This window comes from Lates calcarifer, linkage group LG20 (genome assembly GCF_001640805.2).
Source record: "Lates calcarifer isolate ASB-BC8 linkage group LG20, TLL_Latcal_v3, whole genome shotgun sequence".
NCBI classification, from domain to species: Eukaryota; Metazoa; Chordata; class Actinopteri; family Centropomidae; genus Lates; species Lates calcarifer.
This window is the reverse complement of record NC_066852.1, coordinates 16020462-16046100: the sequence shown is the minus strand read 5'-3', so window position 1 is coordinate 16046100 and position 25639 is coordinate 16020462. Positions and strand designations below refer to the sequence as shown.

The following is a 25639-nucleotide window of genomic DNA, read 5'->3' as shown; positions in this document are numbered from 1 at the left end:
CCACAAAGACCTATTTAGAAAACAGTACAAAGATCCATAAAGCTCATCAAATGGGCTGTTAGTAATGTCAGCTACAGACAGGTGCTGGTATTGATTTTTGGCTTTGTCCTGACAAATATACATGTCTATTACAGACTAAATCCAGTCATCCAGTCTCTCCTGGGAAACGTGCATTGTGTTGCACCACACTGTTTACATAAAAAGTGACAGAAGTTGTGTAACAAGTATAAAAAAGAGTTGGAGAGAGAAGTTCAAACGTAGCATACTTTCACACTTCTGCACAGCTGAAGTGAAGAGAATGTGAAGAGTACACACAAGAAAAGACTAATGGCTCAAAGGTGATAAATTATGCTAAAGAGAGAGAGCACAAATGACCAAAGAGGGTACATGATTTTTTTTTTTATCTCTTGATTTCTCCATAGCTCCACATTTTTGTGTTTCATTTCCAAAAAGATTTTTAAATCACATGATAGTTGAGGAAAGCTGATGCATCTTAAATTATTCTTGAATTCAGACTGTGGCACCATAAAATACTGGGAAAAGGCAGGGACTTAAATACTTGATGAAGTCACAGTAAATGCAGACTATGTTCTCATGGGTTTATTTCGGGGTCTTAGAGAAAGAAACAAAGGTTGATTAATCACCTACCCTATAATTCTCTGTTTTAGCTCTTTTTTTAAATTTACCATAGCTCTGTTTTTTCTCATAATCTGACCATCTCCTCTACATGTTTTCTATCTCACTTCTATCTGCCTTATAATAAGATAGACTTCAACTCTCCCATCTATCTGATTCACACAAACACACCCTGGAAACAAGCCAAACAAACAGACATATTCATAACAATGGAAATCAATTTAGCAGCACAAAGCACAAGCACCTGGAGAGACTTCACGCACCTGGCTTTCCTCACAAAGCTTTCATTTTTAATCTTTTCCTCTGGGGCCTTTCTGAAAATCATTTTGCTTTGCAATCTAAATGTTATTTTTTCGAGGCTATTGTGAAGGCTTAACTGGTTCAATCTGATGTATAGTTATACTACTAACCCACTACCCCACCACAACTTCAGGGATCTCGAAAGGCAGCTTTAGATAACACTTTTTCTTGCATACATTCAGGGTTTTATTTCCTGTTTCGTCCAGCTTCACATCCTCAGATGGTGTTTGGTAAACAGCAGGATGAAGCTTCAGAGCTGAATGTGCCACAGGGGACTTGGGTGAACTTTTTCATGCATGCACCTGCCACAGTGCCTGGTGTTTTTCTTTTTTACAAGCAGCAGTTATTTAAGCTGCGGTAGGCAAGATTTTTATGTGAAGTCACCTGAGTTATTAGTCTAAATCACAGAGAAAGGCTGCAGCATAGAATAACTTCACAGCTTTGCGACTAATTATGATAACACATGTTCTTGTGTCATGTATTCTTCCCATTGAGGCACAGAGGAAACCTAGCCTCACATTAAATCTTTTCCCTCTTCATTTCTTTGTGTGTTGTTATGAAACAATAGAAGAAATGTTGTTGACTGTGTTTATTGGTGCTGTATTTTCTACAGTTCCTAAGTAATGAAGGTTACATTTCTTACTGATTGAAGTTAAAAACAAGATTAAACATCTACACTAAATCTTATTATACCGGGCCCATTTGATGTGTATTCACAAAACATCCTAAGGCCAAAAGTAGCTCAGAATTAGGACAAATTCATAAAAATAAACAGGTCAGTCCTAACTTGAGACCTTTTTGTGTAAGTGTAATTCACAAAGTATTTTAACTCTAAAGTCACTTCATGCTCACAAGAAGTCAGCTGCAGTTAATGAAACATGATAAAAAAAAGAAAAGAACTTTTAAAAGCATATTGTCATCCACCGGCAATTTGAAACTATTCAATAACCCCAAAGCTGGTGATGTGTACAACTATACACTACTTGAACACAGGAAATAAGCAGTTTGCAGTGCAGATGCTCTTGCAATATCTCTGTCAAAATTACCTGTCCAACTAAAATTACCTGTCCAACACTTTTCAGACCTCAAAATTTATGAAGTCAACACAGAATAATCAACAACTATAATAAATAAATAAACATCTGCAGCTGATTTCATGCCCATTGCTGGATTACTCAATAAAACTGGCACTCTGTGTAAAATTACCCCAGAAGATTTAGTCACCTGTCAACCAATCACTGTGGACGCAGAGAGCAGCTCTCAGCTGGAAGCTTTTTGTTAGGAACTTTTTGTGCTGATAAAGAAAACCCCACATGGTCAGATAAAATCCTAAACTCACTTCTTAACACATGACCTCCTTCATTTGCAGCGTAATCAATCACAAAATTACAAGATTTAACATCAACATCTGTTGCTAGAATCAGCTTTCTACTGTCTGTGAATAATCATGAATAAGTGTTTGTGGAAACGAGCTGTGCTTGCTGTTCATGTTTATAAATAGAAGATTTCAATACTGTGAGCACCACAAGCAAAATTCCCTTTAATCCATCATATTGGGGTGGAGGCAAAAATCCTAGTTGTCTCACATGAGATTATACGTAGGCGACAGTGAGAAAATGTTATTTTTATTTGACACATCAATGTTTCAATTAGACATGAACCTTGTCCTGAGGAAGAATCTTCAGTTTAGCAGCTGATTTAGTTTAGTTGTTCATGTTTACGACTAAGCAGTTTTTGGCATCCCCTCCTCTTTTGAAGTGGGGAAATCTGGCAGTACAACGTCATTTTGCATTCATTTACTGGAGGGCAGCTCTCGCACAGTCTGTCAACTGATCCATGATTCCCACCTTGCAGGAATGTAAGTCTGATTGACTGAAATTGCAGAAACCTGGAAGACAAATCCACTGGGATCATCAGCTGATAAGTGACTATTTGAGTTGGTTAAAGAAGCTTTGAAGATAACAGATGAAAAAAACTGATCTACCTCCCACATGGCCACTTCTCTCTGACACTTGGCCCATTATAGGCTTTTCCAGTTTCAGTGAGGTTTGTTTTCTTTTCTAGAAATGAGTCACATTATTTGTGATACCGTAAGTCTCAGTGGTGTATCACTTATCTTCCCTGGCCTCCTGTGATCATATTATATTTACAGCTAACTGTCCTACCATGTGTCAGTGAGGAATGCAAAGTAATGTGGATCATCAGCTAGCTCATTAGCTTTCTAGTAAATACACAAGCTCGAGGAGGAATGCTAATAAGCTTTGTCCTAGTCCAAAAGACACAAGGCAGAAAGTAGTTTCCTCCACAATGTGACAAGTGGCTGGCAAAGAAAAACGACAGACGAAAATTCAAAATGTCAAGGAATCCATTTAACAGCCTTTTCTCCTGGCAGTCAGTTAATCTGACACATTGTTGAAGAATCAATAGAGAGCAGAAAGCTGTTTGGAGAAACTGTTGGCAGCTGACATCCACCACTGTGAAACCGTGAAATCCACATCAGTTTCAGGACGTCCAGCAAACGACAGAGGAAGGAGGTGGGTGGCTCTGCTCGGGGAGGGGTAAAATTCTATCTGTTCTGATCTGATATACTATCCTACGCACACACACACATACAGTACACACACATACCGACAACATATACACACCAGCAGACCATCATAGTCCTGACACAAGCACTTGAGCTCTTTTTACTCCTTGCTCCCAGGAGATCCTTATCAACCACAGTAACACATCCAGCCCAGACCAGTATTTTTCACATGTCAGGTGTTGAAACCATCCAGTACAACAGCAGGCTGAAATGTCAAGAGGCCACTGGGGTTTAGCGTGTTCCTGATGAATTATAAGTCATCTAGTTCCTCTTAAAGTAACAAACAATGGACTCAGCTAAGGGCTTGGCTTTAAAAAGAAGAAGAAAAAAAAAAGATGCCAGATCCTGTGGACATGAAAGATGGTTTGTTTTTGTTGCTCTTGGTTCAGGTCCAGGTCCAGGCCGTTCTGCAGTAAGTGATCCAGCGCTTCCCATTCCAGGTCCCATGTAAATACTTAGAATAGTCAAAGGAGGGTGGAGGTGATGGAGGTGAAGTAGGAAAGAGGGAGGACTATGAAAAATTATTTTAAAAATACCAGTTGGAGAGAGCAAAGACCAGTGTGTCTGCAAGTTTTAGTTCCTCAACTACAATTTAGAGCCTGACCAAGACTGGGTTTATGATACTTCTTGAATTAAATTTGAGAGATTAATTCTAAAAAATCCCCCCCCCCCACAAACATATTAGATTTGGTTATTTAAGAGTTATGACCAGGAGGTGTACTGAGCAGGACATTTCACTGTCAGATCCTATAGATGATGGGATGATTGATACCACTCTCATATCTGTGTGTTTAAGCCCAGTTTCACCTTTTTTTTAATGTCTTAAAACAATACTTAGATGCCCAGGTGACCATTCAAACCATTGCTGTAATCATTCTCCCTGGTTCTCACATGTTTTTAGTGCAAGTCCTGTAAATGCTGTAATTGGTGCCAATTCAAATATGTAAGATAATCCCCAGAAAAACTGGTGAATGAATTGTTGAATGAGAGATTACATTGAGTTATAGAGGAGAGTGGAATGGAGGGTAGCCCAGACATGACATCAGGACCTCACCACTCTATCACAGCTGGACTGGGTGTTTCCAGCAACTCCAGAGGGTTAAGTCTTCTTCAGTAAAACAATGTAGCTGATCTCATTACATTAACGTCAAGAGCTGCATTCTCCCAGTTAAACCTTCATCCATGTCAAATCAATAATTTATGCAAATCAGCGTAATAGTTGTGAACCAGGACCTCCAGCACTTGGATCAAGTAAAATACGGTGTGCCAAATTATTTCTGTTTGTCAGATATATATTTAATCAACATTTTTACTGTGTATACTGAATATCTTTGGCATAATACATTCACAGGATTTAAATTGGGTTTCTGTAAACTTATTGAATATACTGTATCTAATCCAATGGCAGCCTTCAATAACTCAATAAGTTGCTTCACTAAAGAAAACATATCCAACAATACAGTTTTCAAAATGACTTATTTTAGCAGCAAAATACCTTCAGTCCCAGGAAGAGTATCCTCACAGGGCTTTACACAGCAAATACTGACACTATCCACATGTATTGTATAGAAAGCTGTTTACAACAAGGTCTACAAACAGGACGTGGGAATAAACAGAGCAGAGTCAAGTGCACACCAGCACTGAAGAGAGATTTCCAGACAATGTGCTTCATGTCAGAGCCACTTGTACGAACCGATTTGTTCTTTAATTGGTAGGTACAAGTAATTTAGGTGAATTTGTGGCATTCATCAGTTTTTCTTGTGTTTTTAATTTTCTCTTCGGTACTTGAATGGTCCACACCAAGGGATTTTATGACTTTATTGGCGTGTTTCAGATACTCTGCAGAAGTTGTTAGGAAAATTCTCTCACTCCAACACCTTCCTCAGGGTCTGTATGCAGATCTCTGTCTGGCATTATCCTCTGTTGCACATGACAAAGTATTATCTACTGTAGGCTATAATATTCTCTCATCTAATCTCCACGACCATCACATCCCCTTGACCCCTCTCATATTAGTCATAGATCACTTTGCTTTTCTACCATCCAACATTACGTCAAACCATTCCCTCCTGTGACTGTCTGGGTACAGCGCTGCTCTGATGACACACTGTTGATAGCTGTAACATTACTATTTTCTAATTGCTTCAGGTCCTTTAACACCACTACTGACGCTGCTTAATGTCTTATCTTTTTGTCTGCTGGTTTCTGAGAGCAGGACATGAAGCTCTGCAGTGTGAAAGTCTTTTACGCTTTGGTAACATTTTTGTGAATTAAATTTGCACAAAAATGGAGCTGAATCATTTGTGTTTGGTGAAACCTACTTGGAACACACTCACGAGTAAACCTCACAAAAAATTAAGAGATGGTTTAGGAGAAGAATACAAAAATGTTCTTACATGAGGCCCATTGTGTTGTTTACTGTTGTATAAAAGCAATCATGCCCTTCAGAACATTCTCCTCTGATTACGAGTATTCAGTTGCACATTGCAGGTATTGCCTCACCACTGTAGACATAATCACAGTACAAAATGCCCTCTCAGGCCTTCTTGCCATAATAGTTATTATAGCCATCTTCCTTCCTCTCAAACAGGCAATCACCTTTTCAGAATAGGGACAACTGGATGTTCTCCTCGGATACTTTATGAAAGACATCAAGTACTGCCTCCTGTGTGCTGTTACACGTGAGGCAGGGGAGAGGAGGGTATGTAACTGAACCTCACTTGTAATCCATCAGATCACCTTTGGTCAATAATGTGGTAAATAATTCAAGTGAAATCTAATTTTAAAAATGTACATGTATGTTTATAAAGTAACTCTTTCCCTGCAGGCATAACATTCACCACAGAATCTAAATCAAAACCAGCCTCCATAGCCCTTTTCCAAGAGACAGAAACTGATAACGATAACTTTTCACTACATACTGTACGTTAGTCAGGAGTTGTATACCTGCATAAATGATTCAGTCACTGTCACACAACTAGGCCTGAAACACAACAGACATAGTGACAGTGTCACATTTGTGTGAGAGTGTCAGAGCTAAAGATTATTATCATCAGTGTTAATGATTTGATGGTACAACACATCAGCACAGACCACATGGTTAAATCTGATACGCATGCAGGCAGTCTGTCTAAAGGCCACATGACTGTCATAAAAAGAGCTAAATAATCTTTGATTACTGACAGTTGATAATGTTATCTTGGCACTGTGGGTTTTGTACACTCACTTTGTAAATATAATGTACATGGAGAGAGAGAGAGAGAGAGAGAGTACAGAAAACTATAACTGATAATCAATTGAAAATCATTCAAATCATTTAAGATTTTTTTAAGCAAACATGCCACGTGCTAGCTCCTCAGATATAAAGATTTGATGTTTTTCTTTATCACGCAAACTGAATATCTGTGAATTTTAAAATGCTGGCTGGACAAAAAAAGACATCTGAAGATGTCAGTTTGCCCTGTGGCAGATCATAAAGGGCATTTTTTCACTCTCTTCTGACATTTCATTTCACAATTTTAGAGAAAATATTACATTGCAGGGTTTCCTGCAGTGTTTTCTATTGGAGGTGGTCACCCAGAATAAAGACCACCTCTGCTAACATGAAAAATTAATACACATTTTTATAAAACATTAACCTTTAGGGGAAAGAGCCCTGTTTCACACAGAAAATGCCATACATATTGTATATGTAATGAGTGCGTTCAGGCAGTTATCTATTAACTAAATTGATCACAAGAGGGGATATATCAGGTTTACCACCTGCCTAGCTCAGAGATTCCCACAGCATTTTATATTTCAGACAAGTCTGTGTCTTGGCTCACATCGGAATTCATCATTACATTTTTATGAAATATAAAATTAGACTTACGAAGAGTTTGAGAGAGGGAGTAGTGTCACCGTATCACATAGCAAAAGCCATTATTTAATTATACTATATAATTACTATTAAGTGACAACTGTTTACACAGTTATCTGCAGTGACAATACAAACAATGTAACCTCACTGATAGTGAGATGAGATATGGCAGGTGACAAACACTGACATTAGTTTGATGGTCCCCAGTTGATTACACCCCAGTTAATTTAAAGTTAGTATTGATCAGCTGGTTTGTCCTACAGGAGTCCAGGGGTCCTGATCTGATGCATTGTAAACTGTGTACTTAAGCAATCTATCATAACGTACAGAAACTGTAGTCTCATTCATTTTTCCTGTCCTGTCTCACTGTATAGGAATCACTGTACATCAGTCATAGCAAAAAGGAATAGATTTAGAGAGACTTCCAGCATGGAGATGGTGACAGAGTGCCTCAGCTGCCCTCTGGTACTGCCCTCTGGTGGCATGATATGACATGACGTAATAGCTGTAGTGCATTTTCACCTCAGAGCCATCAACAAACACTTTATCTTAATATGCCGTCAGTGTTAAGATAAACAGCTTACAGAGTTACTAAAAGCACAAAGTACAGTATTGCATAAAGTATAAGTATAAAGCCTGACTGCAAAGGACTGTAAACTCTGAAAAAAGAATTACCAAGATGTTTTTATGATCCTGTATTTCATGTAAAACTTATAGTAGGGTAAACACAACTGAAATTAGGGTTTTCTGCCCACTGGACTTTATCTTTGTAACATTAAAAGTCAAGACTTGGACCATTTTTTCAAGTCTTAAACACCTAACTATTTTCAAAATTAAAAAATCATAAACAAATTTTTGGCATTGTTTTCAGGTAAACAGACTCCTATTCATTGCTCCCACTATTTCAGTAGTCCATGATGCATTTTTATTGTGTTAGTTGTTTATATTACAGTCCTATAATATCAGAATAACTTCTTGAAACATAATTTCTGACAGTTTCCTACAGCAAGTTGGTACTCCAGAAGCCTTTCTAATCCTAATTTACAATTCAATAATAGCTTCCTTAATAGGAAAGTACAGCACCCATCAAAATAAAATATTAGCCCTAGCTTGTGTAAATTTGTACAATCTGCTATACAAAACTGCCAAACCAAGTCAACATTACTAAACTGAGAGTTCTTATTTTTGCAACTTATGGCCACTATAAATGAAATGAACACCAGCAACAATAATAATCCTGAGACAGTGGTTCTCCATTCCTGTATTAGCAAGTTAGCAGCATGGAGGATAAGATACCAGGTACACATTTCAATGTTTACATCCCTATGATCTGAGTGGTAACTCAACCAACAGCCAAGTCTTCTGAAAGCTTGATTCACAAGCCACTCTGTCATCCTGCCCACTCTCCCTTTGGCTTTGATATGGTATGATTAGCAGATTTGACTGTTTTCTCTTACATTTGTCTTAATTGTTAAAAATGTATATATTTAGAAACATGTGGACATATGTATTCATTCACTTACATGTGCATTAGTCTGCATGTGTATAAGCCTATGTACATTTACTGTGCATATGTTAGTTTGCATGTTGGCCTGTATATTATAGGATATTAACTGAGGTCCCTGTATGTCCATGTAGTATATGGGCATATGTGTGTGTGTTTGTATGTTGTGTTTATGAGTCTGGCAGGCAGCATTGTTCACCACAGCAGTGAAGGACACATCTCCATGCACCCCCCTCCCAAGCAACTATAAATAGCTTCCAATGTTTTTGCAGTGTGTGTCTGTGTTTGTGTGTTACCCTCTCCTTCGGAGATTTACCAGAGTGTTGATTAGGAGAAGGTGAAAGGGACAGAAAGAAAGTGGAGGGAAGAATATGAGAGAGAAAATAAGCAAGAAAGAAATGGAGCTGATAAATTTAGTGACAGAAGGGGGCAAAGGAAATAAACAAACTAAACACCTAACCACAAATGAATAATAACTTTTAAGTTGAAACACTACAATTTACAGCTGTCATAGTATGTTCAAATCATCTTACTAAAAACTTTGCAGTGGAAACTTCTATCTCTAGCTTATTTCTGAGAGTAAGAACACAGAAATACAACTTCCTGGAAGAGTATTTTAGATGGAATTTGAACACATCTTTATCTGTGAGGCTGTTTTTGAACTTAAGTAGAGGTGGAGCTTGTTTAGAGGAAGGGAGCATTATGATCTCTGAACTAAGAACTCATTTTAGCTGTGGCATAGTGTGAGAAATGTGTCAAGTTGTCAAGTCAGATAAGTATAAAGTGGAACCCTCCTGATGCAACTTTCCAAGCACAGTTAACATATTCATATTGTATGGTGATGCAATACAACATAGTCCGAGTTTATGAGTGTAGCCAGTATACAGAGCTGTACTTGAGTAGCTGCAGATCAGCAAGTTTAACACTGACAATCACACAGTGATCCAGAGCTGAAATGAATTGTCTGTCAATCAATTAGTTTCACTTTGATGATCGATTTTACGTCATTTTAAAGGAAAAGCATCAAGTTCATCATCTGGTTGGGACAGACAGACAGATAGACAGATAGACAGACAGATAGATAGATAGATAGATAGATAGATAGATAGATAGATAGATAGATAGATAGGAAATTACTTTCTTTGTTTCATCAGGCAAGCATACGCACAACAGCACACACTACCAACTATCTGAAAATCAAAACATGTAGAGGAAAAAAAGAAGAAAGTGTTTACAGTCAACTACTGTCTTCCTTTATGTTTCTTATCCAGAAAGTTCTTACAAGCAACTAGAAGGTCTTCTGCACAAACAACCACAACGATAAGTGACTTGACTTGCAAACCTATGCAGCATCGACCGGTGCAGACAACACATGTAACAACTTCAACATCCAGGCTGACAAGGGACCATACATTTAAGCGTTTATCACCTCTGCAGCATCTACTACAGCGAGACATTTCACCATCAGAACAGTGAAGGAAATCGCAAAACAGAAACGGAGAAAGGAGACATTTGACTCACGCCAACTGAAGACGACGGCCATTGTCATTTTCCTCGTGGAGACGAAGTCCTCAATATCTGTGTCATTTAATTTTCCACTGATGTAAAATTAGAAAACAAACTAACACACTGTTTCTATAAGTTATGACTCTTAGCTTTAGCAGTTATTTGACATTCACGGTCTCCTCAACTGTTGACGTGATGGTCTGTCTGATTGATTACAACTACCTCAATCAGAGGATGTTAGTTTCACCTGGCTTGTCTCAGGTAAGACTGTAATACTCTGTTTGACCACACACGCTGGCTTACGTTACCATACGTCGTAATCGAGGGGGGCGCTGTTTCACAAATTTTAGTAAACTCGTTCCACATTAGGGTAAAGAAGTGTAAAGTAACTGAGTAGCTTTACTGTGTAACTATAAATAAAACCGAGTTTGTCACAGTTAATGTTTTTTTTTTTAAAAAAAGTTCATGTTTCGTTTACATTCATACATGATTAATCAGAATTCACCTCCCTCAGAGAAACTTTGGGACAAGCAGGTAATCAGAGAGCCAGTCATGAAAGTCTTAAAAAAATGCAATCAATCAGTAATATCTATTTTCAGCATATAAGATTTTGTAGATCAAACTACCCAACAGTATATAAAGTCACTGTCTGCTGTGTAGAGATATAGCGTGAGATACTTGTTGAGCCTTTATCCTTTACCTACAATATTTTTAAAAATCTTTTTTAGTTAAGTTTAGGATTAGGACTTTTAAAGACCCTAAATACCTGTTATCTATCCACACAGGTGTTCTCACTCATGTTACCCAATTAGGCCTTTCCTCGTGACTGTGGGGGCATGCACAGACTTCACTTGATTGACATCTTCCACATCCTTCCACTGAGTTTGTTGCACCCGTCAGGGCAGCACAAATTACACAGTTATAATTGGCTGTGTTCCATTCAGCCATGCCAGTGTGGCACTTATTCTATAGCGGCAAGGGCCCAGTTTAAATAGAGCACAGTTGGCAGATGAGGTGGCAGGTATAATCTCCATGAGCTGATAATCAAACACCAGCAGATAGTGGAGATCCTGTGGTGACCTTTAATTTAATATTTTTTCATCTTTTAAGTATAAGCAAAGACAGTATACATTATCTTCCAATTAGTTTCTGTCACAACAAGCTGTGTGAAATGTCTTTGTTAGTGTCTTTAAAAAGGAAATGTTTAAGCAAATCTATCTGGTAATACCTAGAAACTTTTCGTCTTCTTAAAATGACAGTTATAGCTTGTTTTAAAAATAAACATGTTGCTTCCCTGAGAGAAGCATCACTTCATTATACATGGGGAATGTGGGTTCCAGGCTTGTCATTACCCTTTCTTTGCCCCCAGTCCTCCAGATTTGCCCCTTCATTCTCAGTTTCCCCGAGGTGGATCTTTGCATAAGACACTTTCTTGCTGGTATACTCTCCCCGATGCCTCCCTTTTCATGTATTGTTTCCATCCTTTTGTCTGCCCCTGATACTGTGTGCATGACTATACTTACAGGTCTTTTTTTCAGTAATAAGGAAGTAGAGTTTTGGGGGGAGCCATGCCAGCCTTTGTCTCCAGAGCAATCCCTCACCTAGTTTATCTGATCCAAGTGTTTATTTTCAGGTCCCATACAATAAAAATGTTTATCATATCATCTCTGTGTGCTCTCTTGATTGCTTTGTTTTCTTTCTGTTTGTGAGATCCCTCTCATTATCTGACTACCGTCACTAAACCGTCAGTTGTCACTAAAAATCATTTTATTTCACATTATTAGAAGAGAAAGGAACTGAACACAAACTAAACAGGATGCAAGCCAAACGAGAAAGAAGACTCCAGGTACTGCCTCCACTACAACTGATACTACTAGTTACAGTTACAAGTACTGCCACTTCTATTACCCCGACTGTTATGCTAGTTGTAGTTTAGCCATATTGTGCTAGTACTGCAACTAGACATATTCATTTTCTTCAAACTGGTGACACGGGTGAATACAATTTCACATTTCTCATCTCAATAATGTAAAACAGAACTGATTATCCTTTAGACCCTTCCAAAAAAGGGCCAAAGGTCACCCATAGTATAGCTTCTTGAACTTCTGGGGAAACTTGCTCAAGGACTCTTGAGCAGGGGCAGGGTGGCAGTCTGCGCTACATGGGGCTTGAGCCCTGGTCCTCTGGTTTTTCCCTTACTCACTGCTGCCCTGCAAGCAACCATCATAAATATAGGAATATTTATTCAACTGTTTTTTAGTCTCATTGTCCTTTGATTACTTGTAACTGATGCCAATATAATAGGTACAGTTTCAAAATAAGGCGAATCAAGTCTCCAGAGTCAATTACAATGAAAGACACTGAAATATGTTGCAAGCTATAAACATCCTTCCTGCATATGTTATCAGGAAGAAATCATTTGAACTAGAAAACATTTGTATTAAAAGCCTGCGACAACATCCATCCTGTATGAATGAGAGCGTTAAGTTGTCGGTGATTAATGTTCTTAAATCATTAATCCTGCACAGAGATTTTGATAAAGTGAAGCTAATTATTGTGAGCAGAGAACCCATGGGCCTCATGTGTGAAAATGTCATTAGATTGAATTTTTCACTTCATATCTGGATCTTTTTTTTTTTCAGATCATACATGCTGATTTATAAGAATGACTTCAACTGAATATAGCTGCACTCACAACATTCGGGCTATAAATTGAGAGCGCCTCAGGAGTAAGAGGGCTTCAGCTCCCTGGGGGAAAATTCTTCATGTCAAGTTCGAGCACTGTAAATAAGAATATTGATGTGGATTTCCACTGCCTTACAGTTGTAGGAACGTTTTTTTGTCTAGATACTCATTACATTGCCATGGCTACACTGTATTAACACATAGAAAAAATTAAAACTGAGGGTGCTTCAGATAAATGCAGTTATTATCCTATTATTCTTCTCTGACCTCCAAGTCAAGAATCTGTGATATTTTCACTGTAAGTAATTGTTTCTTTTGTTCTTCTTAGTTGCTTCAGGTCAAAATTCAAATAGAAGAAACTTAAAAACCAGAAGCTGTTGGAAAATGTTGTTAGGCCACCGTTGTGAAATGAACCACTGTAAGTCATGCAGCAACTTTTTTTCAAATCACTATTAACTTTGTTTTGTTCTATTTTTGTCTATGGAAATTTCAAGAAAATTTCCGCAAACTGTGCGTTCAGCTGTCTAGTCACCAGTTGAAATCTGTGTGTTGTACAGGAAATGATACCACTTAATGAGACAAATATGTTTTTATGTTCAGGGATGTAGAAAAAAAAAAAAACCCATGAAGCTTTTTATCTCATCATCCATCACATTATGTTGGAGTCTGACAATGCTTGGCATCTCAGGGTGGAACTCTTTCTCCAGAGACACCTCTGCTTTTATGTCAAAGATAAATAACCCTTGCAATCTTTATTGTTTTGACTTTTTCATATCTACAGATGTATCATGATAGAGTTTGGTCTCTGTTATTTTTAGCAAAAATTTGGTTGGTTGTAATATGTGGGATTGATGTTATCACCAGTTGAATCCACTGAATATGAGCTCTTTAAACATTGCTGTACTTGAGCAAATAATGTTGGTTGTTTTAGCAACTGTAAGAATGAGCTCACATTGTTTTTACTCTGATAATCATACTCCAAAATCATATAAAAGACATATTTCTAAATTAACCTCCAGCCTCATTAGAATACCAGCTGCAAAACTGGGCTGTACATATAGAGATTTAATTTCTTCTGTGGAAAATCACCTCACATAGTCTGACCAAGTGCCGTGGAATTTCAAAGCTATTCAGCATCTTGTGTTTAATAATACAGGAAGAGGATTAATTTCTTTAAAAAATATCAGATTGCATTTTCCTCTGAATGACCGTGTACAGTGGAGGTCCAACCCCTTCTTGTTAACTTCTTGTATATTGTTGTTGCTTGGTTCAGGTGTGTCTTGAATGCTGATTGGCAGGAACATGGAAGCAAAGTTACCAGAAAGGGGAAGTCACCTCCTCTAGTGTCTAATATAGCAGTGAGGGAAGACGAGCCGCATCAGTTTTCTTTGCAGAGCTGACACGAAACTTCACATCCTGAGGTAAGAAATCTGATAACTAACTCACCGCTTACCTTACCTTACCACAATTTATTCCTTTTCATTTCCCTCATATTATTATAGTCTTAATCAAGGGTGATAACTTTTCTTGTATCCATATAAAAAGTAATAACCTACAGTATGGGTTTAGTTCTTTTCCCTATTAAAACAGTCTTTTCTATCTCAACAGTCCACCTAGCTGAGATCCCTCCTCTCATACTCCTGCATCATGCCATGTCAGTCTCCACTCGTGCTGCGAGTAGAAAACCAGTCCTGCACATGCAACCCTCAGTCACCTCATCCAGGGCAAGAAGCTCAGGAGTCAGACCCATCGAGCCCACCGCGCAACCACATTTCCCTCTGTCGCAGTGATGGTGGTAAGCCTGTCCAGACTGTGGCTCAGCCAGGACCGCTGCAGGAGTCACAAACCAGTTCTGAGACCCACTGCCAACGTCTCGGACCTCAGCCCAAACCCAAAGCCCTGGCCCCGACTGTGAACGCAGCCCTGGAAGGGGAAGGAAACAGGGGAAAAGGTGTGGGGGTAGCTCAGGGAAAGAAGCATCACTGTGGGGTGTGTGGGCATCTGCTGCTGGCTGTTGTCCTGACTGTCTTCTCCCCGCTGATCGCTGTGGGAGTGTGTGTGGCTGATATTGTGACAGGAGAGTGCTGCAGTGCGTGTGGGAAAGACATGGACTCTGTGGATGACCCATAGACTTTATAAAGATATATCCTCATATATACTCTGTGAGATGTCCTGATGTAAGTGAAGAACTATGAAGAATTTTGTGTATATTAGAGAATGTGAACTTAAAGGACCAAACTAGTAGTTGTCCATGTTGTCCAAATTATCATTATTATTATTATTATTACTGATATTACTTATAGTTTTGATTTCATATCATAGGTTTTGGACTAATTTCTTAGTTTTCACATACTGTATGAAAATCTACTTGCAGGACTTTGGAAATTTGCTTGAGAGGCAGTCCATTGCAGTGTACATCCTACTGCCTTTATTTTAAGATACAGACTTACAGTATGTAAAACCTTGGGAAGAGCTGCGATTGGGAATAGGAACAATATTCAAAATCTCTCCTTGTGGTGGAGGAGGTGGTCAAGGAACCTCCAACATTCAATTATTAATAGAGGGTGTCATTTATTATTGCAGTGACCAGTTTTTTTTTATTGGAAAAGGAAACCTTGGAGACAAACAGTGACACCAGCTGTCCAACAAACAGCTCGACTGTTTACATAAAAACAATCCATTTGCTGTTAAGTCTGTGAGTGATTTTTGTGGAATACTAAAATCAAACCTGTGGTTCCCTGGAACTTAATCTAGGAAAAGCATGCACTGGATGCTTTTGTTGACATGATCAATAAATTAGTGGGATAAACCCAACGCTATTATCCTGTCAGACAGTGTTACACCTGCACTTTATGTAAAATTGAAGGGAGAAAAATAAATTATCCTCTCAGCAACTGTTCCTGTCTTCTAAAGAATTCCTCTGGCATCATTCATATTAATATGCTTCACCTTGTCATCTGTGTAGAGTGAAGATAAATTGCTCAGTGCTCCTAAGGATATAGGTTTTCATGTAATGTGCTCCACCTAGTGGCATGATAGTAAAGTGCTTGTGTTGAAGATACATTTACATAACCTCCAGTTAACTGTATACATGCTATGTAATCCTGCTTCAGGCTACAACTGTTAGATCAAGATGATGAAATGCAGTCATCTCACTACAAGTGCAATTTTGAAATACTTGTACTTCACTTGAGTATTTCTATTTTAAGGTATTTGAAGAAATACTATACTTTTTACTGCACAGTTTTGACAGCTTTAATTATTAGTTACTTTTCAAATTCAAAATTTTCAAACCAGTAGTTCCCAACAATTCTTCTTTGCACCTTTTCGCCCCCCAAAAACAGTGTCTATTTGGAGCCCATGCACGTTTCACATGCCCATGAGTTGTTTGTAGTTCCATCAAAATTGTTTTTCCCTCTAAACTTCTCAAGTTGTTTTTATTAAAATAAATGTTTGAGGTCTAAATAGGTCACACTCTCCAATATTTCACAAACAGGCAAGATTAATGAAATGTCCAAAATGTTAATTCATATTTATGTAGCACATTATCCCACTAATAATCTCACTTGGACTTATTTTTTGACCCACTAGAGGGGGCAAGACCCCTTGGTGGTAAAACCACAGAAGTGTGCTGGTACTTAAAAACTATCTCCACCTTGACCATCTTCAACAGTTAAGTGCAAACAATCTAATAATGTAATATATAACACTTCATCAGTCACAGGGGGCATTTTTCTTCATAAGGAGAACTTGTAGTGAATGACTGGTGTTCCTGCTGCACTGGTACTTTTTCTTAAGTAAAGGAACGGAGTATTTAATCACTGATCTCATCAAAGAAGTGACAAAAAAAAAAAAAAAAAAAAAATCAGTCTTCATTGTGGATCAATGTTAAAGCCTGTTATTCATTGCAAACATTTATTACATTTTTATGATGCAAACAACAGCAAGTCCCACCCTTGTTGGAACAGCTCATCACGTAGTCATGAGGGAATGAAAGAGACACAAAGGGACGGGGACAGAAAAAGAGTGTATTACGCGCAATTCCATTGTTTCTGTTAAAAAAAAACATGACAATCAGCTCTCATTGTAAATTTTGGCATCTTCTTCCCTCCTGTTGTACTCTCTGGAATAATGGTCATTAAAAATCAAAAGAACAAGGCATGCATAATAGTTTCTGGTAATGCACAAAGATCAAAGGATACCACTTATAAATACAAAATCCATGTACGATGTTGGTGTACATTTCATATATACATGGTCCCTTTCTTAGAGGTGTCGTAGGCCTATCTACCTGTTCCCACTATGGGATTGTGTCCTCTGTTATCTACGCTTGGTCACTAGATTCACCCTGTAAAAAGGTCTGCGCTGCAAAATACATCTGTAGGATGAACTATTAATATTGATGACAACTACTAGATGTTACAACCATCTGTTTATTCCTCCCTTCATCTCTTACTGCATGTTATTATCAAGCTATTTATTCAAAAGCTTCATTTACTTAAATAGTTTTCTTTGCATCAACTGACCATTGTGCTGTCTACACGATTTCATCAAACCTCACGGGGGTTATAGCCAGTATTATTTTTCTATTAAAATTCTCCTCCCACTGCTTCACTACCACCCCATGCTTCTCTTTAAAAAAGGGGAGCCCACAGTTTACTTAGATCCATTCAATGCTTCTGTGCCCACAAGAAAGAAGTCTGGAACAAAAGTATTTTAACTCCCAAGTAACCAAAATAAATGGATCACTAAGATAAATGCACTGGTCCATTTTAATAAATGGGTGAAACAGCCACATGTCTATAGTGAGGGCTGTATACGTGGCCACACAGTTTATTTATTGAAATCATGTAGGAAAAAAAAAGAAAAGAAAAAAACTGGAGAAACCAAAACTCAGTGATTAAATATAATGTTGAATGACTGTCTTTACTGTTAAAAAAAGTGTACTGCAATGTATACAACTATGTTGCTCTCTGTCATTGCTCAAAATGGGATGAAGAGGGGGAAGAGGCGCTGGGGATTTTTTGATACATGTACAGATTTACAGTTATAACGCATCTATCATCACACTCAACAGATGGCAGAAAGGGAGGGAGAGAGGGCAGCAAACGACAGACACAATATAGAAAAGATTCATCCGTTTGAATTTGAACACCCTTTGCTGTGGAACTAATGCTATGTTACTCTCTTAGAAAAAGAAAGAGAGATGAAACGAGCGTATTGTGTGTGTGTGTGTGTGTGTGCGCGCATACAGGTATGAATGCTGTAAGTGCAGAACCAAATGTTCGACCAATAAAAGTCTATTGGGATCAAGTTGTACTGGTTTCTCTGGAGGTGGAGGCAGACTTGTTTAACCAAACATGGGGCTGAGTATGATGGTACTTGTGGCAATGGCGGGCGTCTTTAAGTGGTTGGGTTTAGCGCCCCCCTGATGGTGGTGGTGGTGGTGGTGGTGGTGTTGGTATGTTACGGCTACTTGGCTTCTTTAATCGATATACTGGGAGAGCCAGCGGAAGCCCTCGCCATAGCCCTGCCTCTTCAACACACTGCACATGAACACCTCCAGTGGTCTTGTGTTCAGCTCCTTCATGGGAATGTTGCCCTAAGAGAAAAGCAGGAGAAAAGTCACATTAAATCCAATTTTTTTAAAATTATCAAATGCAAAGTCAAGTTTTTGCACCACCTTTTTCAAGAAAAAAGACAGTAACCTTGTCCTCTTAACCCAAAAAACAACCAAAAACAGAAATCATCTGTGTTGCAGTAAGTTTGAGATCAAGAGCAAGCACTGGGTTTAAATACATTTAATAAATATGTAAAAAACACAGGGGTTAAATTTCTCTCCAACTTGGCAAACAGGTAAAGAAGGGAACTACTGCAAGAAAAATCTCTACCCAGCAAACTAAAATCTGATATTAATACTTAACCTTAGAAACAGACCAGGTAGCAGTAATATATTTCACCAGAAATGCAGGGGTTTGTGTCTGTTTTGAAGCCATTACTGAGTAACATTTCAGTGTCAGTGTTTTAGGATGGAGACTCATCTTCTCATAGTCTAACTCTTTTCCAACTTTTGTCTGGTCTCTGGTAAAATAGTGTATAACATACTGTCCTTACACATAAATATTGTTGTTGCGTCTTCTTACCTTGCCTGTCGTCTGTCCATACAATCCAAAACTTTCCCTCAGCCTCTCCTCACTGATGGCTTCTGGTCTATCGATCTTGTTACCCAGGATCAGGATAGGCACATTTCCGATGGTCTCGTCTGTCATTAACGCCTGGAGGGGTAGAAAAGATTTTACAGTTTGGGCTTCATTTTTGTCCTTAAGAAGATAAAGAAAAAAACTACCCTCATTATGTTACGCATCAACGTGATGCCTGAATGATATTTAGTGACTTCCAGGAGTGATTTTGTGAGTAATTTACTTCTAGTGTAACTACTAATTTCCTAAATTTTCAAGAATTGCACCTGCTTTGATAAAAAATATTTCTTGAACCACCTTCATTTGTTTATAGACACAACTGACAAAAAAAGCGCAGAGGTTTTATAATTGACATCAGGTGCAAAACACTAACAAATTAACCAAAATTGCACATGTAGAAAATTTAGAGCAGTTCTGGATTCTCTCAAAAGCACTTCTCAACAGTGCGAGGTCAAACTAGCAGGTTGGAGGTACTTACATCAAGTTCTGCTTTTGATTCAGCCAATCTTGTCAAGTCCGCACAATCCACAAGGAAGACAATGCCATTAATGGCAGGGAGGTAGTTTTTCCACACTCTGCGGGCTGTGTGAAGCAAAACACAAACAAAAGTGTCATCTACAGTGGTATATTGTATTGGCCATGTTAGCAGGAGTGTTGGTGCTGCAGAATTTGCATGCTACTTTTTCCCTCTGTAAGGTATCTTGCCTGGAGGAAAATGTCTATCTCCATCAGTATACCAACCCCCCCCCCACACACACCTTGTGCGTGGCCTCCAAGGTCAAAGGTGGTGAAGGTCATGCCAGCAATCGTCAACTCTTCTGAGGCTGGGGAAAAGAAAAGAGCAATGAGCAAATTTGAAAAATTGGCTGGTGTATTTCCACATGTAAAGCACGAATCATGTCAACACAATAGCCATTTAACAGGGCTGTAAGAAAAATGTTTATTTGAAAATGGATAACAAATGTCTGTGAACAATCAGCCTGATTTGTTTTTATTTTTTTGCATGGATGGCTTTCAATACATAAGTGAACATGTGTGGATTTGCATGTGAGAAAGAGAAAGTAGCACCACACTCACTTGGATGTAAAGTTGGCACGTGCTGTCCCAATCTGTCATCTTTGAGCATGTGCAGTAGCGTCGTTTTACCAGCATTGTCCAGGCCAAGAAATACTAACTTGCCGGATTTCTTGTACAGTCCTGAAACAAAGCCAGAAGCATTTCAGAATGCAAGCCTGGACACTAGAAATCTTTTTAGATGGTCTGCATCACAATATTCAAAACTCAGTCTTTGAAAATTTCACACATAAGAAAAACTAACCACATCTGAATTCAGGTGATCAGTCTGATTTTGAAGCTCGGTCATAGCTTTAAGAACTTGGGTTTGAAAAACAAAAATCAATCCTCAAAGCGTCAATGTGACACCTGAATTGCCATGTTCAGACTTGTTCTCAGGCATGTACTAGATATTCAGTTCACACAGTGCCCTTGTTGTTTGATGAAAACAGTGAATGTAGTCCATCTACAGATTTTGCCATTCTCTAATCTCTACATCACACTGTGAACATTAAATGAAACAAAAAAATTAAGCCACTCCTATGGTATTCAGTCACATTGCTATAACCCACTATTCTCCAGGATAAAACACACAAAAATGCTTTTTGTTTAAAGGCAAACCAACCAGATTTTACTCTCATTGTGAGTTCCAGGCGTTCCGATTACCTGAATACACAAGACAGGTGCAACCAAGGCCACTCCTTCCTCAACTTTGCTGACAAGATTACAAGGCTTTGAGTTTACCACTCTCTGAGTCAGCATAGAGATACCCAGTGGATTTGTGAAATTTCTGACTGAGTCAGCTTGAATAGATGTCATCATTACTCACAACAGCACCATGCAACCTGTCTGACAGGGAGAACAGGAACGACTGCTTCACAGGAGCAGCTCTGACACAGAAACTAGAACAGCACACGCTAGGGAGAAGAGCAGCTGGTACACATAACAAGATTTTCCAGCACATCTGAAATGGACACTTTCATCACTGGCAAATTTAAAAAGCTGGGGTGAAAAAATCTTGCCATGTTTCTGAAAGACAGTTCCTTTATGCGCCTTTCATGACATCTGCCATTTGGTGGATGCTTTTAGCTAAGCCACTTTACAGGACCATAAGTAGCATGTGTGGCCCCAATGGGAACCAAGGCCATAAGTCAGCTTGTGTTAGTGCTCTCAGCAAAAAGCTATAAAGGCCCATTCAAACTACACAGAAACATTTCAATACTGGACAGTGAAGATGGTGTTTCATTCATTTCTTACCACATGGACCACTTTAGAAACTGGTCAGTGTGAAAAGAGCCTTGTAATGTCTTTGATTATGAAATAAACTGATGAGTTTTGCCTGACCCTGAAGCGCTTGAGCTGTGGAGGTAACTTTGCTAAAACATAAAATTTTGTAGATCTGCTGTTCAGGAGTGGTGCCTGGTGAGCCATCAGGGTATTTGTGTTTCAGATTTGTGTCTGCAGGCACAAAGTAAACAAACACTTAGAGAGAAACTCTGCCTTGTCTTATTAGTCTCTCTCACAACAGGAGTGGATTTCTAGGAACAAAGCTTACCATTGTGCACAACAGTCTTAGCCCCACTTTTCATTGTACACATGAGGTGAGACAGACCGGTAGCTGTAACAACTAACATTCTTCTTGTCATCACTGAAGATATACTCATTCTCAAATTACCAGAAGATATCTTTTTAAGGCCTTCAATAATGAATTCCTGTTTACTTCAAGTTCATGTGTCTGATCACCCGTACTCACCTAAAAACTGTAGTACGCTATTGAAACCGTTATAAAACCACTCGAATAGGAATGACATATCCGGAGCTGTTGAATCCTGAAAAACAACCAATGGGAAAAAAACAGGGGTAAAAAGACATGAACACACACACAGATAGAACAAGAAAAAAAACTGGAACATTTTTGCTGTAACATCCATCAGTATCATAGAGCGAATGAGCAAAATTGAAGCAAGATACAGGTAAACTAATGTTGGTACTTTCTCCCAATACTCCACTTCTGAATATGTATAATTCAATTATAATACACAAGTGACATTATACAGTGTCTCCTTTCACATGGACAGAGGTATTACCTATCCTGAACTCTATGCATTTAGAAATGAGTGTCAGCACTAAACTGTTGTGGCAGGAAACTTTGGAGGAGATTTGAACAGTATCTCTCTTTATCCCGAGCATGAACCAAATACTGAACCTGAAATCGTTTTCACAATGGCAGCATTTAAGAGGCTCGGCATGCCTGTAAAATCTCCATTAAAAACACCAGATGGTAGGGAAATGTGCAAATTTAAATTAAAATTTTGATATACAATGCCGAGGGTCAGGTTTTTGGAAGGAGATTAAAAAGGAAGATAAATTCAGTAAATTACATATTTGGTAGGGCTACTTTTTAGCATGAGGAAATATATGGATGAAAACACTGCAATTTTAAATGTAACTGGTATTCACTTCATATTATGCAGATCTAAAAAGAAATTTATTTTCTTCAGCAGTGGACTGCTGAACTAAATTATGGCTTAACATCATCTTTATTACAGTCCCAGACTCTACACGGGAAAGTACCTGAAAGCACCAACAAGTGAACAGAACACAAGAGAACGAATCAGACATCAGAAGACAGACAGTAAGATTAAAAAAAAAATCAGCACCCCTCACCACTATGAATGAAGCCTGCCTCAACCTATCAGATAAGATACTGGCAATTGGTGATAAGAACAATGATTGGCTTTCAACAGCCAATGATAAGTTTGTTCCAGTAGGAGTCTTTGGACAGGGGGACAGAAGTTTCAGAGCACTGATTGCATACAATCTGACAGCTCCTCAATGGGCAACATGAGTGTTTTGTTCAACGCAAGCCATCTGCAAGGGCCTTGGAAATAAAGCCTAGTTTTAGCCTTTCACGATAAGCGAGCCAGACTGTACTTCAATCAAAACTAAATGGATCTGAGATAGGGCATGCTGCAACTGTCAACTACTCCCGGACTTGCTACATGGAACAGCTTGTCGTTTCTGTGTAGGAAAAGCATTTGCTTTGTTCATTTGTCATTCTAGTTCACGCAAGCTTCTTTTTCCCCTCTTTTAAGCAACATGTGATCAAATGCTTCAGTAAGTGTCATGAAAATCTGAGAAAAAAACAGCAGAAAAAAAACTAACAAACTTCCTCTCTCAATAACCAAAGGAGAAGCTTTTGGTTACATCAAAGTTTTCCCCCTATGAAACCATGACATTTGATCCACTGAAAACACACACATCATTTTCTAAATTTTTAATTTTCTCTGTGACCATTACAGAGGCATCAGAACAAGGTAAGCTGGTGGCGACCTCTAGCCCTAGTTACGTAACGTGCAAACAACTCCAGGGCTAAAGTATAAGGTAGCCAAAGGTCAAGACCACGCAAATACAGAAAATACAGCTGAACTACACGTCAGCTGCTGCTACGCTCAAGCCCCATATGTTGCTGCTCCCGCCTCCAGTGGTTGCTACGACACTGTGGGCTGGCAGTACAGTCTGATGCTCCCACGTGTGGCGTGATGCAGCTGTGAGTGTGAAACAGTTTGAAAGTACATACACGTGAGTTTAAAACAAGCATGACCAACCACATTAAAGTAGGGCTGCAACTTATGATTATTATCCTTATCGATCAATCAGTCTGTTATTTTCTCAGTTAAATTATTCATTACTTGGTCTATGAAAACACCCAAAACCATTCAAAGATGTCCTTCACAATGTCCTAGAGCACAAAGTGATGTAATTAAATGTCTTGTTTTGTCAAGCCAAAAAAAACAGAAATAAAGAATATTCAGTGTTCTATCATAGAACTATAATGTAAGACCAAGAAAAGCAGCAAACTCTCTCATTTGTGAGACTGAAGCCAGAGGATGTTTAGCATTTTTTCTTGAAAATGGAATATCACAATAGTTACCAATTATGTTCCCTTACAACAACCAATCAAAACAACTGATCCTTCCAGGTGACTGATAAAAAAGTTGTGACAAAAACTGCTAGTTTCCAGGTCAAAATTACTGGAGGTGTACAGAAAGAATTTGGATAGAAAAGCCCTCAGATCTAAACTCACCATCACTGAGGCATCTGTTCTTGATTAAATCTATCAGGTGAACTTAACAGCATAGTTTCAAGCTAAGAGCACTTACTCAAAAATCGCTAGCCACCCGTGTTGATAGTTTGCCCTTATTATTATCCACTTTCTGAGTTAATTCTTCAACGTCTGAAGAACCACTGTTAATGTGGCTCATAATTAAACACAAAAAAATCATTTGAAAATATGCTATTTGTGAAAGCATAACAGCGCTAGTTTAGATATATGGTGTAGAACACATTTTTCCCTTGAGGAGACATTCCCCCTATTAGTTCCCATTTTCCCAGGCTCTAAATTACGAATCCGTATTACAGTAACGACAGTGGATGCCTAGTTATCACAACTGCTGTCAACGTAGCACTGAAGTTAGCTAACCTTTACCCTACCGGCTAACGTTACACGGATGATTGATTTCAGTCAGGTTCCGCATAGTCAAAAAAATTAAAAATAAAACGGCATAACTATAAGTACATATCAAATCAAAGTTAGACATGTAACATTAAGTCTTATTTTGTATAGATTGGGTGAGGCCGGCTAACAGGCTGGCTAGCAGGAAGCCACTAGCTACGTGTCAAATTCTCCAAGAGGCGACGTTGCATCGAAGGGTACTAGCTACGTTGGTTAATTAGCAGTTAGCTAAAGAAATACTTCACCAGCTTACGAACATCAAGAGAGACGTGTGATAGTACGAGTATTTTCCTTCTAGTAATAAACGTGGATGTTAAAATACACATAACGGTGGCTCAACTTCAGTTTATTTCCTACTAAGGGCTCTTTGATAATATGCGAGTTAGCCAACTATGTGTTAGCAAAGCTAACGTAGCATCGTTAGCAGCCGGGATAATTTGCTAGCCGAGATGCCGACCGCTAACATAAGACTCTTTTCTGGTCACCCAGGAGAAAACGTATTAAAAAACTTACCCGTTATTTAGATGTAGATTGGTTTAACGAGTGTGTTAGCTCTTATACTCATGTAAATTGGTCTCCCGGTCAAATAAAAAAGAGAGCCTGCGAAATGCCAGGTCTTCCTCTCCTTTTTCGTGTTTTGTTACTGAGCCACGACACTGCAATGGCTGTCCAACTACTCCCCAAAACTCTGCCCAGCCGCTTCCTGTTTATGTTTCACAGTCATCTTTCCGGCAGGCGAACTGAAATATTCAGAAGGTTTAGACGTGCTCTTATTTAAAAAAAATAATACACA

At 38.6% G+C, this 25639-nt stretch overlaps 1 protein-coding gene and 1 long non-coding RNA gene across 2 annotated transcripts; one reads left to right on the top strand and one right to left on the bottom strand.

The window, feature by feature from the left end:
* Positions 1-14439: 14439 nt before the first annotated feature.
* Positions 14440-18113, top strand: LOC127143672 (uncharacterized). Its single transcript, XR_007815238.1, has 2 exons — positions 14440-14498; positions 14686-18113. It is a non-coding gene; the product is annotated as an uncharacterized LOC127143672 (long non-coding RNA).
* On the bottom strand, positions 16960-25539 carry sar1b (secretion associated, Ras related GTPase 1B). The gene is made up of 7 exons (XM_018691757.2): positions 25360-25539; positions 22084-22159; positions 20355-20474; positions 20036-20101; positions 19756-19859; positions 19221-19352; positions 16960-18679 (listed from the first exon to the last, which is right to left on the bottom strand). The coding sequence occupies exons 2-7, from the start codon at positions 22139-22141 to the stop codon at positions 18563-18565; spliced, it is 597 nt and encodes a 198-aa protein (XP_018547273.1). The 5' UTR covers positions 22142-22159; positions 25360-25539; the 3' UTR covers positions 16960-18562.
* Between the last annotated feature and the right edge of the window lie 100 nt (positions 25540-25639).